Here is a 15,151-nt window from a genome sequence, read left to right on the forward strand (position 1 = left end):
AAACAGTGAAGAGGGTAAGCCTGCTTCCTGGTAATAGAGATAACTGTGGCTGACAATGGAAATACTTCTCTGAGTGGCAGGAACCTACCTAGGTAAATTCATATTTTCTTCCTCTTTTTTCTCTAATGCATTTTGGAGACTTTGGAAAAGAGTTGATTGACCTCCAGCCTCCTCATCTGGTCACAGGGAATTCATGAGGCACACGATGTGCTTGATTTTTAAGAAACAAGCTTTAAAATGACAAATGACTGAGATGAAGATGGTCTTTAAGAAAGTACAGAAAAGTTCATCTGCTCCAACTTTTGGTATCTCTTTTTTAAAGACAAAGATTTGTTGGGGATGAGGAGAAGCAGTAAAATATGTAGGCTATGTTCTTTTTTCTTCTGATTATATTTTGTTTACTCAGTCTCTAGATAGATATGGCTTTAGTCACTGGACTAGTGAAATGTGGCAGAGGAGAAAGATATGCGAGGTGAACAGACTTGAAGGGAAGTTTTGTTTCCACAACACTGAAGCAGCAGTGGATTGAATCGTTTCGTAGAGAGGGGTGAATTCTGAATTAAACCATAGGCAGTAGACTCAAATGGCCTCAGCCTGGAGGTTAGTATTGTTTACCCTAAAGCAGAGCTAATCAGCTCAAGAAACACATTAATAACATTCCTAATTTCTGTTTAAGGAACAGTTTAGGAGGTTCTTTGCCCACATGGGCAGGACTTGACCCTAAAGGATGCAAGAAGTGTTCTGCTCTGGTCTGACCAGTGACCTAACTCAGACGTCTGTCTCTGTTAATGGCTCTAAAGGATATTTTCCTGAAAGCCTAAGGGAGCTGGACTTTCAGATGTTTCTTTACTTAAGGATTACTTCCAAATACCATCATGGATTTATCCTCCTTGATTTTATCTCAGTCCTTCTTGAACCTGTTTACATTTTCATTCTGTTCCACTTCTTGAACTGGTGAGTTCTCGAAGTTCCCTAAGCATTGCTCAAAGTCCTGCTTTCTTTTTGATAAAAATTGCCTTTAGGTTTCAAAGAGTGTCCCTTTGTTACTTTTATTCTGTGATAGGGTGAATGAACTCAAGCCAGTCGTTTCTAAACCCTTCTTGAGTCTTATCTATTTTTGCTTCATCCTTTTAGAGCAAGATTTCTCAACTTTGGCAGTATTGACAGTTTGGGCCAGATACATCTGTGCATTATAAGAGACTATCCCGTGGGTTGTTGGATGGTTAGCAACCTCCCTGGCCTCTGGCCCCATAGATGCCGGTAACACCTCCCCCCCTTCTGACTCATGACAACCAAAAATGTCTCCAGATATTGCAAAGTTTTGTGCTTTTTGGACTACCTTTATAATATGAAGACTTCTCTTGGGGCACCTGTGTGGCTCAGATGGTTAAGCACCTGGGTCTTGATTTCAGCTCAGGTCATGATCTCATGATTTGTGAGATTGAGCCTCCTGTCCGGCTCTGTGCTGACAGCACAGAGCCTGCTTGAGTTTCTCTCTTTCCCTCTCTCTCCCTCTCTCTCTCTCTCCCTCCCTCTCTCTCTCTCTCTCTCCCTCCCTCTCTCTCTCTCTCTCTTTGTCTCTGTCTCTCTCTCTTTTTCAAAATAAATAAACTTTTAAAAATATGGAGGCTTCTCTATCCAATTGATTGTATTATGCTTTTCTGGATTTTTCCCAGCTCTGGTTAATGTCCATTTTGAATGACAGCGACAGCTATTTTTATAATCTCAGTGTTTCAGGTCAGCTGTATCATTTGTGGGCGGCATGAGAGACAGATACCTTGAAATCTTAGAAGTTTTTTTTTTTTTTTCAAATGTACTGTAAAATTGTGGGCAATGGAAAAAATTGGAAAGACTGTTTTTACCACCCCAAATCCAACTTTAATTTTACTAATGTAACTAATGTTAGTAAATTGGTTTATGGCCTTCATCTATTTTCCATATATTTTATTTCATAGATGTAATCTCTCCATAAAAACCAATATTTATTCTGTTTTTTCCACTTAACGTTTTAACCTAAATGTTTCCCTTTATACCATGTTTAAGTGATTGAATGAAATATGATAACATGCTTTAATTATTCCTCTTTCGTTTGATAGCTAGGTTTCATTTATTTTTATTATAGGGTTTTTTAAATTTTTATTTATTTTTAAGAGACAGAACATGACCTGTGCCAAAGTTGGATGCTTAACTGACTGAGCTACCCAGTGCCCCTATTGTAGAATTTTAATGGACATCTTTGTCTATAATCATTTTCTGTGTTTTGGATTATTTTTCAAAGATGAATGTTAGAAGTAGAATTCCTGGGTCAAAGGGTGTGAATATGTTTAAAGCAGAACCTCAGATTATTTTTAAACTCCTACATGGCCCCACAGAGGGTAGTGAAAAGGAGCCCCTTGCACTGACCATGCATTTCAAAAGTCTGTCTCCTGAGCATATAGAAGGAAAGGGCTGTGTTTAAGCTAATCACTTTTCCTTGCCTGCCTGCTCTTCTATGAGAATATTAATGGGGAGTCAAGTAGCCACCAAACCACAGACTTAGATTCCAGTTCCAAATAATCCCAGTTGGGTTGACTTCCAGACAGTGCTCCTTTAAAAGGGAGTTTCACCCAAGGAAGGCATTTACTTTATACATTTATATTTTGCCTGGCTTGCAGTCACTGTTAAAATAAATCAGCATGCTGTTAATCATTTTGGTTGAGATTGTAGTAGGAATAAGATCTGAAAACTGCCGTCAAATTACCGCTCCCAAGGGTGCAAAGTGAGGCCTGGTGCACATTTCATTTCTGCCAAAACAAAGGAATACTCATTGTGGGAGGTAAGGAAGAAAAGAATGCCTTTATAAAGTCTCTACCCTGCAAAGAGGGCTAGTAAATAAACAGCTGAATAATATATCCAAAAATAAGACATTGAGGCACATCATGAAGTTACTCAAGATTGCACTGTACTTACTTATAGTTTTGCTTAACAAAAAATTTTATTTTGAAGTGCTTTTAGGGGCGCCTGGGTGGCTCAGGCGGTTAAGCATCCGACCTTGGCTCAGGTCACGATCTCATGGTTTGTGGGTTCGAGCCCCACACTGGGCTCTGTGCTGACAGCTCAGAGCCTGGAGCCTGCTTCGGATTCTGTGTCTCCCTGTCTCTCTGCCGCTCGCTCGCACGCTCTCTCTCTCTCTCTCCCCCCCCCCAAATAATTAAACAAACAAATATTGAGGTACTTTGCAAAGTATACCACTTTAATGAAGATTTACAAGTTGTCTTGAGTGTGGGTGCCTAGAAGCAGAACCTGGGACAGTATTTGAACGTACATGATTTATTGAGGGGGAGTGCTCTCAGGAGAAACTGATAAAGGAGTGAGGCCGAGAGGGTAGGGAAGGAGGAGCTAAAGTAAGGATATGGTCCTAGCAAAGTCTAGCCTTATCATGTTTTGGTTAGAGGGGGGAAGATACAGAACAATTATTGACTGCTTGGCGCCCTGGGGAGGGAGACTGGGAGAGGATAATCTCCCTGACGAGACTCCTGCACTTGGGAGGGGGACGGCTGTGAACCATCAGCAGCCAGTAGGCAGTAGCTGGGAGATGGATATGTTAGCTAGGTAAAGGGGATCTGGGTGGGGCACCAGAGCATCTACTACTCTTTTGAATGTTTATTTTGTACAGGACACTGTGCTAAGACTTGGGAGTAAGAGATGAATGTGACATAGTCCCAGCTTTTTCTTTTTTTGAGAGAGAGCGAGCAAGCGAGCTAGCACGAGTGAGGGAGAGGGCCGGGGCCGGGGGGGAGAGAATCTCAAGCAAGCCTCCACACTCAGCACGGAGCCCGACATGGGGCTCGATCCCAAGACCCTGGGATGATCATAACCTGAGCCAAAATCAAGAGTCAGATGCTTCACCGACTGAGCCACCCAGGCGCCCCAACATAGTCCCAGCTTTTAAGATGGTTGTGGTCTAGTGGCAAGACTGACCGTGTAAAGAATATTTACAGTGTAAGTAAGGTGCTTTTTACACTGATAAAAGCATGCACGGAGACTGGAATAGAAAACAAAGGAATGCATAATTGTGGGAGAGGGATATCTGGAGAGCTTCGTTGAAGGGATCCAACAAATGGGTAGGACCAGGTTGGGAGACCTGGTCAGGGTTAACAGAGAAGGAACTGTAGACAGAAGGAAGAGCTCCGTGCAAAGCTGGCAAGTATGAAATAAGAAGTGTTCATGGAATCACATTGGGCCTAGAATGTGCTGGGGGTAAGGGAGCAGCAGCTGAGGAGGCCTGATAGATTGGATCCGGAGTATTGACCGTGGGCCTCGAAGGTCACGCTGAGGAGGCTAGGCTGAGAAGGGGCAGCCTTCCTGCTGTCATCCACCCAGCCTGCCTAAGGTCTCAGGGTCAACTGGGGAGTGCCCAGGCCCAATATACCTGCCAGCATTGCCCTCTGGTGGCCATGTGGCTCCAAGCATGTCCCTTAAACATTTCTGAGCCCCAACTTCCTCATCTGTAAAATGGCTGGTTGATGGTAATATTTATAGGACTGTTGTGATTAGAAATAATAAGTAAAGACAGATCTAAAGACTTACTATCATTGTGCTGCATTTACTGTTCTTTGTAATTTTCCTACAGTGATTAAAACAGTGCTGTCTCAGAAATGGATAGACCGATCAATGTATACTATAACAGCCCAAACCAAAAAATTTTGCTTGCTTTATTTTTTTTTTCTAAAAATCATTAACAATTCACTTTCTTATTTCCCAGGACTGGTATTATTGGTGTTAGATAATCTGTTTCCTAGACTCTGTATTGATAATTTAGGATTTTTTTTGTTTTTCATCTTTCATAAAGAGTGAATGTTACCGTAATAGTTTTATAAAACAAAATTTGGGGGACAAGACATAAGAGACACTTAAATATAGAGAACAAACTGAGGGTTTCTGGATGGGTTCTGGGTGGGTAGATGGGCTAAATGGATAAGGGGCATTAAGGAAGACACTTGTTGGGATGAGCACTGGGTGTTATACATAGGGGATGAATCATTCCTGATTCCTGGAATCTACTCCTGGAATCATGATTGTATGCTAACTAACTTGGATGTAAATTTAAAAATAAAATAAAATAAGCAAAAAAAATTTTAAAAACCCACAAAATTTTGTAGATTCTTAAAAATTTTCACCTCCCTCAGTCATGAACAGTTTGATAACAAACTCAAAGAATAGGATATTACAGAAAATGGAAATTATTCTATTGTACACCTGACACTAATGTAACACTGTATGTTAACTGAAATTAAAATAAAAACATAAATACATACATAAAAACATTAATTCATTCATTACTTAATGAAAAGAAAATGGAGATACTGTTTTAGCCAAAGTTTCTAAGACCAGAATTTCAGATAAGAGGAATATCTTTCTTACAAAAAGTCGTGGGTCTCCTAAAACTCAGGGAAGTGAGGAGAGAGGGTACGGTCCATGCTCAGTTGGCTTTCTTCACTGAGAGTTTATGGAGAATAAAACTATTTCTTCTATGGTATATGCTACCTTCGATTCCAGTATGAGTTATCCATCTAGAGGTAATGTTTAGTAGACATAGAATATTTCTATTGCTAACTCTTCTTGACTCTGCCTAAAAATTCTCATTCGTAAAATGTTACAATAATTTTTAAAGGTTTTTTTTTAACTTTTTTTTTTTTTTTGAGAGAAAGAGACCACACAAGCGGGGAAAGGGCAGAGAGGGAGGGAGACACAGAATGTAAAGCAGGCTTCGGCTCTGAGCTGTCAGCATGGAGCCGGATGCGGGGCTCAAACTTGTGAACCGCGAGATCATGACCTCAGCTGAAGCTGGATGCTTCGATGCTGATCCACAATCCACCCAGGCGCCCCGATAATTTTTAAAGGTTTTAAAAGTTTTTTTGAGGTATAATTGACATACTATAACATTCTTGCATTTTAAGTATACAATTCAGTGAGTTTTAGTATATTTACAGGGTTTTGCAATCATCACTACTGTCCAATTTTAGAACACTTCTGTCACCCCCCCCCAAAAAAAATTTGTGCCCATTTGTAGTCAGCCTGCATTCTCACTCTCAACCCTAGGCAACCACTGCTCTGGACATTTGGTATAAATGGAATCACATAAGTGATCTTGTGTTTATGACTTCTTTCGCCGAGCATACTGTTTTGCTAGGTTGTTTTTTTTTTTTTTACATGTTTTATGTAGCATGTATCTACACTTTGTTCCTTTAAAAAAAATTTTTAATGTTTTTATTCGTTTTTGAGAGAGAGAGAATGGAGGGAGAGTCAGAGCACGAGCAGGAGAGGGGAGAGAGAGAGAGGGAGACACTGAATCCGAAGCAGGCTCCAGGCTCTGAGCTGTCAGTACAGAGCCCAACGCGGGCCTCGAACTCACACACTGTGAGATCACGACCTGAGCTAAAGTCGGGTGCTTAACCAATTGAGTCACCCAGGTGCCCCTTATATGGCTACTTCGAAGTCTTTACTTGTTAAATCTGATATCTGATGGCTGTCACAGGCAGTTTCTGTTGCCTGCTTTTTTTTCTGGTTTATAGGTCATAGGTTTCCTGTTTCTTTTCATGTCCCGTAATTTTTTGTTGGCAACTGGACATTTTAGATAACATAATGTAGCAACACTGGGTATTGGCACCCCCCACCCAAGGCTTTTTATTGTTATTTGCTTGTTTACTTCTTTAAGGATGGGCTAGATTATTTTACTGAAGTCTATTTACTCCCCACCTTTGCCCTGCAGTGTAGGTCTTGATGTTGTTCCTTAGAGGTGCAGCCTTTGGTATGCCCCAGTTACCTGGGGACGATACTGGTTTTGACAGGGCTCTTGTTGACAGTCTTTTTCCTCACCACACCAGGCTGTTAAGTTGAAGTACTTACTGTCTGATTGTTCTGTTGTTTTTAATAATACCCTGGGACATAAATTGCTACGCAAACTGATCCAATCAAGTTAGGGCTCCTTTGAAGGGATAGTTCCTGAGATAAGTATTGAGCTTTTTTTCTGACCCCAGGACTGTTCCTCCCAGCTGAAGTCAGCTCCACTGGGGAGAGATTTGGAGCCCTCTCTTCTGTGGTCTGCCTCTCTCCCTGGGAAAAATCTCTGAGCCATAGCTCTAGGATAGAGGGTGGGGAAGATGATGTACTTCCCTCTGAGTGGCAGCCTCAGGTCTCCTAGGTTTGCCTCTCCTGACGTAGAATCCCCACTCGATGAGCTGGAGTCAGGGCAGTTGGAACCTCTGTATTCTCAGTGGCACCACACCCAAGGCATAGCCTCCATCCCACGAGTGGGGGAAGAAGAAAGGCCCAACCATTCAGCTACTCTTGTGTAGAACTTAACCTCAGCAACAGGTAGCCGGGGCAGGGTGAAAAATGCTGACATCCTGCTCCTCCCAGGAAGAAAGCCTTCCAAGTGGGAGCTGGAGGAAAGGGAGCTCTGTGTTGTTGGCCGTACCAGTCTGGTATGAGATCTGTGCTGAGAAAGGGGGTGAAGGAAAGTGGTTCTAGGTCCATATACCACAAATTCTTTCTTTACTTACTGAGTTTTAGTTGATTTTCTTTAATAAGGGCTGCTTTATTTGCTGTATGCCCTTTGAGCCATTTCCAGGGATTTTAAATGAATAGGTTTTTGCTTTTTTAAGTAATTTTCACCAGTTTCACTGTGGAGTGGGTTGGTGAAGCTCTTCACACTGCATGGGCTTCCTCCTAAGAATCATATGTGGCCTCCCCAGTCTTTGGTACCTTCTGTATTGGAAAAATGTGATAGAAATGCCAGAAACGGAACTCTTTTAGCTTTTTAACATGCACTTTTGTGTCTGTTACTCTTGATCGCTCACGGTGGCCTTGTACTTGGGTTTCTATCTCCTTGGTAGATGAGTGGCTCGAAAGCAGTAGTCCTGACCTTTATTCCTTGTGGAATCATGATTGCCCCTAATAGCATCTTGTATACTGTGGCACATAAAAGAACGTCAGTTACTGGTTGTATCACTGTCTTTTCTTTTCATTTTTTTTTTTTTTGATACTTCTTTTGTAACTTTCGGTGCCTTCCTTTTTTCTTATACTCTAGTGCTGGTATGTTCCCAGAAAAGTGGTGCCTCTTTTTTATCTGCCATTGGCCACACACACACAAGGAAGGGCACTGAAGGTTTAGTCAAAACCATTCTGCATTTGTCAGAGTATAGGAGCTTTTTAACAACATTCCTTGTGATGTATAGATAGATATAATTTTAAATTAGGCTAGTTGTTTGGGGGACGGAAACAGGGAGAAAAGAGGGAAAAGGGGCAGACAGAAGAGCAGTGTAGTTGTGCTCTTAAAGGTGGGACATGCCTCACTTGTTGACCTTGGCCATTGACAGCTCTGCCTTGCAAATGCTTTTTCCTTTCTTGCTCCTCCCGGACTGGGGTTCCCTGGCTGGTGATGGCCCCATGGCTATCCCCGCTTTTGGGTAGACAGTGATGTGGTCACATCTGAGGCTCCAGCCGATTCTAGACCATTAATCCATTGCTGCATGGGCTTCCTCCTAAGAACTATATGTGGCCTCCCCAGTCTTTAGTACCTTCTGTATTGGAAAACGTGATAGTAATCTTCTCCCATCACTGTAGGTCATTTGAGGATATTCTTGACAGAAATCATTTGATTTGTGTGATTTGCCTGCTACTGCTTCTTGAGATCTATAGGGCAGTGTTGACTGCCCCCTGGGATGGATGTCGTGTGTATTGACTGTTTTATTCAGTGTTGTTCTCTTTCCCAGGATGCTCCAGGATGAAACGCCATAGAACTCTCAGCAGCAGTGACAGTTCAGATGACTGTGAGTAGAACTAGCCAACAGGTGGTAATCTCTGTATCTGTACTCTTTGAGGACTTATTCTTTGACTTAAGCTCTTTGATGTTTCTTTCAGTGGTTAAAAAAAATGTTTCTAGGAAGGAAAGCTTGGGGTATTATTTGTCTTAAATTTCATTAGAAATAGATAAGTTAGGTGGGAGGATTGGGTTTTTTGTGGCATATTGCATTTTTTTTCACTTTTCATTTACCAAAACAACAGAAGCCAAATCTAATAATGATTTAACAGTGCTTTTCTGGAAAGGACAAAAAAGTATGGGAGCATAAATTGAGGGCCCCACAAGTCTAATTGTAACTCAGGTATTAAAGGTTTGATGGGATGAATCATCATTTGTAAAAGGCAACAACCTCATTAACAGTAGCATTTGGGGGAGGGCTGAAGGATACAGATTACTTGCCTCACATTTTTAGGTTTTCCAGTTGCTTTTGCAGATATTGTTTCTCCAGGTGGAACATGAATCATGTTATTCCAAAATGTTATGAGGTATGATTACACCCAATCAAATCTCCTCAGCATTAGCAGTGTCAAAGCTTTTACATGCTGGGAGGTCATCTATAAATGTCGTTAAACTCCATTATGAGTCTTTCTTGATTGCAATTTAACTGTTTTCTTCAGTGGTATGAGATCACTGTGCTCTTCTCCATTAATACCTTTCATATTCTCTTGGATGACATTGAGTTATATGACATTTAGTAGTATCAGCAAATAAGAAGTCTCAGTATTTTTTTTCTAATTATCTTTTTCAGGTCCTTCCACTTCCTTTACTCCCAGCTCAATGTATAGGAGCAAGTCAAAAATTCCAAAAGAACACAAGAAGCCTGCTGAGGTGAGATCAGATATTCAATTTTTAGACGTATGCCTGCATACCTCCAATGCCCAGATCCTGGAGATGTGAGGATTAAGCTATGTGCCAGTGGATAGACTTGTTTTCCTATGAACTTTTTGGTTTTTAAGAAAGATTCCATTTTCTTTTCCCTTTGGGAAAACCGTAATCTTCACACTGATTTCATTTTGGTGATGACGCTTTTAAGTACCTGGCTTTAGAATATAAAACCTTCCCTAACCAAGAATTCAAAGGGAAGCCAGAGTTGGGGAATTGGGAAGGACCCAAAGATCTGGTCTGTGATTGGAGAGAGCTAAATTGGCAGGTGGGAGGCAGTGCAAGTAGAGATTGATGAAGAGGTGATGGATGGAGAAGGGAAGGACTAGGTTGAAGATCTGGGCTGTGGGCTTTGATGGGTCTTTACAGCCTTCAGATGGGTCTTTACCCTCCCGCCCAAGGAGAATGGATCACTCCTTGCGAGGCTGGTCATCTTCTGCCCCAAGGACAGCAAAGTGCCAGGGTTGCACTTGGACTTGGTTTAGTGGATCCTACAGACTTTCCTCTGTGATAATTAAATGATGAGAAACTGACATTGTGTCTTCACTTCTATGAGTAGACTTCCTTAGCTGCAAAGGAAAAGGAGTGTATTGGTTAACTGTTGCTACATTACAAATTATTACAAAATTAGTGGCTTGAAGGGACACCTGGGTGGTTCAGTCAGTTAAGCATCCAACTCTTGATCTCGGCTCAGGTCATGATCTCACAGTTTGTGAGTTCAAGCCTCACGTCAGGCTCCACACTATCAGTGCAGGGCCTGCTTGGGATTCTCTCTCTATCCCTCTCTCTCTACCCCTCCCCTGCTCATGCTTGCTTGCTTGCTCGCTCAGGTGCGTTCGCTCTCTTCTCGCTCTCTCTCGCTCTCAACAAATTTTTTAAAAAAGCTTGAAGAAAAAAATTAGTGGCTTAAACAGCACACATTTATTATCTCAGTTTTTGTGGGTCAGGAGTCTGGGCACAGCATCCCTAGGTTCTCTGTTCAGGGTCTTTCAAGGCTGCCATCAGTGTGCTGGTTGGGCTATGTTCTAGAGGTTCTACCAGGAAAGAACTCACTTCCAAGTTCATTTGGATTGTTAGCGGAATTCATCTCCTTGCAGCCAGAGGACTGAAGTCCTTGGGGTTTTTTTGCTGGCTTTTGATGGAGGATTACCCTCTGCTCCTAGAGACTCATAGTTTTTTACAGTGTGGCCTTCTCCATACATAGTCTCAAAACATGGCAGCTTACTTTTTCAGAGCCAACAAGGGGAGAGTCTTTTGCTCCAGTCTGCTAAGACTGAGTCTTATATGACATAACATAATCATGGAAGTGATATCCCATCCCATTTGCCACATAACATAACCTAGTCAAGGGAGTGACACTCCATCATGTGTGACATATCCTATTGATTAAAAGCAAGTCACAGGTTCCACCTACCCTTACGCAAGGTAGGGGAGGGGCATCGCTTTAGGGTGTCAGCCCTAAAAGAGCATTTCTTTCTTCCTTTCTCAGTGGTCACTTTTCATTTCCATCTTTTGCTTGGGATCTTTCTGGGCACAGTAAAATATCAGAGTATATTTATATGGATCCGTTTCATGCAAAAAAACTTAGGGAGTAAAATGCATATAAACAGAAGCAGAACAAATTTCCCGTGTATCCAGAGGAGTCTTCGACTATAGAATGGTGAGAAAGAAACTTTGCTACTTTTCCATTTAGACAGCCAGTCCTAGAGCATGAAGTGACTCTCTAGTTTTGGGTCTTGAGTCCTCATACCTCCAGTTCAGCGAGAATAGCAGTCTTTTGTTGCAAGGGATAGGGGTCCTGGGCTACTGGAAGCAAATTTTTGACTTTATATTTCACATTCTGCTATAAAAGAGAGAACCTGATATTGTAAAACAAAACGAGCTTTGGCATTAGAAGAGAATGAGTCCATGTTTTGCTTTGCTGGCTTATTTCATCTTGCTGAAATAATTTGTTTCGTCATAAAACACAGACATTATTTATCACAACTACCTCTCATAGCTACCGTTTATTGAAATTTTATGTGCCAAGAGCTTTATATTAGAGAATCTGATTGTTCCCCAAAATTAAGCAATTTATAAGAATCTCCTTGGGTGATTTTAAAATTTTTATTTAATTACTTCATTTAAAAATTTAAAAATTTAATTTTATTTAATTTAAAAATTTTATTTAATAACTTACCTATATCAGTATGGACTCACGTATATTTATTTTATACTTTGGGCTATAATCCAATAGTACATAATGTATTGTGTTGCTCAAATTGTTTCATAAATCAGTGAAATCATCTCTTATTTTTCGCTTCAATTCCATTGATTTCTGTTCTTATTTTTATTATTTTCTTCCTTCTTGCTTTAGGTTTACTTTGTTCTTTTTCTAGATTCTTCAAATGGGTGCTTAGGCTATTTGAAACTTTTCCTCTTTTCTAATGTAAGAATTTTAGTTCTATAAATTTCCCTTTAAATTTTTTTAATGTTTATTTTTGAGAGAGACAGGGAGAGAGGAGAGAACGAGTGGGGGTGGGGCAGAGAGAGAGGGAGACACCGAATCTGAAACAGGCTGCAGGCTCCGAGCTGTCAGCACAGAGCCAGACGCTGGGCTCGAACTCACAAACTGCGAGGCCATGACCTGAGCCGAAGTAGGATGCTTGACTGACTGAGCCACCCAGGTACCCCTATGAATTTCCCTTTAAACACTTCTTTAGCTGCATCCCATTAATTTTGATATGTTTTTAGTATATGTGCTGCCGAAGCAAGCACAATCTTGACATGTTTATTTTCATTTTCATCCAGTTCAGTGTAGTTTTTATTTTCCTTGAGACTTCCTCTTTGACCCATGGCTTATTTAGAAGTATGCTGTTTAGTTTCCAAGCATTTGGAGACTTTCCTGCTATCTTTCTGTTAATTGATGTCTAGTTTGAGTCCATTTTTGATGGAGAACATAATCTGTACAGTTTTACTTCTTTTACATTTGTCAAAGTTGGTTTTAAGGCTAAGGATATGGTTTATCTTGGTAAATGTTTCATGGGTACTTGCATGCTGTTTGTCGTGCTGTTGTTGAGTCCTACTGGATGTCAGTGTTCTTCTCTATCCTCACCGATATTCTGCCTAGTAGTTTTATCTATTGTTTAGAGAGGGTTGTAGAAGTCTCCAACTGTAATTATGGATTTGTGTATTTCTCCTCTCCGTTCTGTCAGTTTTGCTTCATATATTTTGAAGCTCTTTTGTTAGGTGTATTCATATTTAGGACTGCCATCTCTTGGTAAATTTAGCATCACTTAATGTCCCTCTTTGTCTTTGATAATTTTGTTTGCTCTGGAGTCTGCACTATCTATATTAATATAGTTTTTGGCTTTCTTTTGATTCATGTTTACATTGTATGTCTTTCCATCCTTTTACTTGTAACTTCTACATATGATTATATTTGAAGTGAGTTTCTTATAGATGATGTATAGTTGGGTCATTTTTTATTTTTATTTATTTATTTATTTATTTTTTTCAATATATGAAGTTTATTGTCAAATTGGTTTCCATACAACACCCAGTGCTCATCCCAAAAGGTGCCCTCCTCAATACCCATCACCCACCCTCCCCTCCCTCCCAGCCCCCATCAACCCTCAGTTTGTTCTCAGTTTTTAAGAGTCTCTTATGCTTTGGCTCTCTTCCACTCTAACCTCTTTTATTTTTCCTTCCCCTCCCCCATGGGTTTCTGTTAAGTTTCTCAGGATCCACATAAGAGTGAAACCATATGGTATCTGTCTTTCTCTGTATGGCTTATTTCACTTAGCATCACACTCTCCAGTTCCATCCATGTTGCTACACAGGGCCATATTTCATTCTTTCTCATTGCCACGTAGTACTCCATTGTGTATATAAACCACAATTTGTTAATCCATTCATCAGTTGATGGACATTTAGGCTCTTTCCATAATTTGGCTATTGTTGAGAGTGCTGCTATAAACATTGGGGTACAAGTGCCCCTATGCATCAGTACTCCTGTATTAGTTGGGTCATTTTTTAATCCACTCTTTCAATCTCTGTCTCTTAATTGGAATATATAGGCCACTTAATATAATTTTAGTGTAAACTTTTGGTATGATTTAGTTTAAGTCTGCCATTTTGTTGTTTGTTTTCTATTTGTTCTCTCGTTTTTTGTCTTCCTGTGGATTACTTGAATATTTTTTTGAATTCCATGTTGATTTTTCCATAGTGGTTTTGAGTGTATATCTTTGTGTAGATTTTTTTAATATTTGAATTTTTTAAATGTTTATTTTTGAGAGAGAGAGAGCATGAGCAAGGGAAGAGAAGAGAGAGAGGGAGACACAGAATCCTAAGCAGGCTCCAGGCTCTGAGCTGTCATCACAGAGCCCGACCAGGGCTCGAACTCACAAACTGCGAGATCATGACCCAAGCCAAAGTTGGATGCTTAACCGACTGAGCCACCCAGGCACCCCTTTGTGTAAATTTTTGTTAATGTTTATTTATTTTTGAGAGCGAGAGAGCTTGCATTAATGGGGGAGGGGCAGAGAGAGAGGGGGGCAGAGGATCAAAAGTGGGCTCTACCCTGATGAGAGAGGCTCAAACTCACAGACCATGAGATAATGACCTGAGCCAAAGTCGGATGCTCGACTGAGCCACCCAGGTGCCCCTCTATTTGTTCTGTCTGTTTTTTGGTTCCTCTGTTTTATTTTCTGTCTTCCTGTGGATTACTTGAACATTTTTTTGAATTCCATGTTGATTTTTCTGTAGTGGTTTTGAGTGTATATCTTTGTGTAGATTTTTAGTGGTTGCTCTCGGGAAGCAATCTTTAAAAAGGAAAACCTTTTCAACGTGGTCTCGCCATTTTATCACTTCAAATGAAATACAGAAACCTTAAGCACTGGGGCACCTGGCTGGCTCTGTTGGTAGAGCATGTAACTCTTGATCTCAGGATCATGAGTTCAAGCACCACATTGGGTGTGGAGCCTTCTTAAAAAGGAAAACAGAAAAGGAACCTTACCACCATCTAGGTTCATTTATCCACCCCCACCTTCATAATATAATTGTCTTAAATATTTTCTCTACATACTTTGAGAACCGTACTAGACAGTGTCATAATATTTGCTTCATCCAACGAACATCATTTATAAAACTCAAGAGGAGGATAATCTATTATATTTACCTATATTTTTACTCTTGTTCTTCCTTTTATTGATGTCCCAACTTTCCCTTTGTTCATTTCCTTTCTGTTTGAAGAACTTCCTTTAGCCATTCTTTTAGGGTCAGTATGCTGATGATCACATCTCCTGGTTTTCCTTAATCTGAGAATATCTTGGTTTCACCTTCATTCCTGAAAGATATTTTCACTTGATACAGAATTCTGGTTTGACAGTACTTTCCTTTCTGCACTTGAAAAATGTGCTGCTTCTTTGTGGCCTCCCTGGTTTC

At 40.6% G+C, this 15,151-nt stretch overlaps 1 protein-coding gene across 1 annotated transcript in view; it reads left to right on the forward strand.

Moving 5' to 3' along the window:
* Positions 1-8,760: 8,760 nt before the first annotated feature.
* JADE3 (jade family PHD finger 3) overlaps positions 8,761-15,151 on the forward strand; it is a 62,304-nt gene continuing 55,913 nt past the window's right edge. The window contains exons 1-2 of the mRNA XM_047076128.1: positions 8,761-8,813; positions 9,594-9,673. Coding sequence (XP_046932084.1) covers positions 8,768-8,813; positions 9,594-9,673 — 126 coding nt within the window. The 5' untranslated portion in view covers positions 8,761-8,767. The remainder of the gene's footprint in view (positions 8,814-9,593; positions 9,674-15,151) is intronic.

The sequence above is a fragment of the Lynx rufus genome, unplaced genomic scaffold (genome assembly GCF_022079265.1).
Source record: "Lynx rufus isolate CCGP_SWC_20201006 ecotype Redwood Valley unplaced genomic scaffold, mLynRuf1.p SCAF_14, whole genome shotgun sequence".
In the NCBI taxonomy this organism is placed as follows: Eukaryota; Metazoa; Chordata; class Mammalia; order Carnivora; family Felidae; genus Lynx; species Lynx rufus.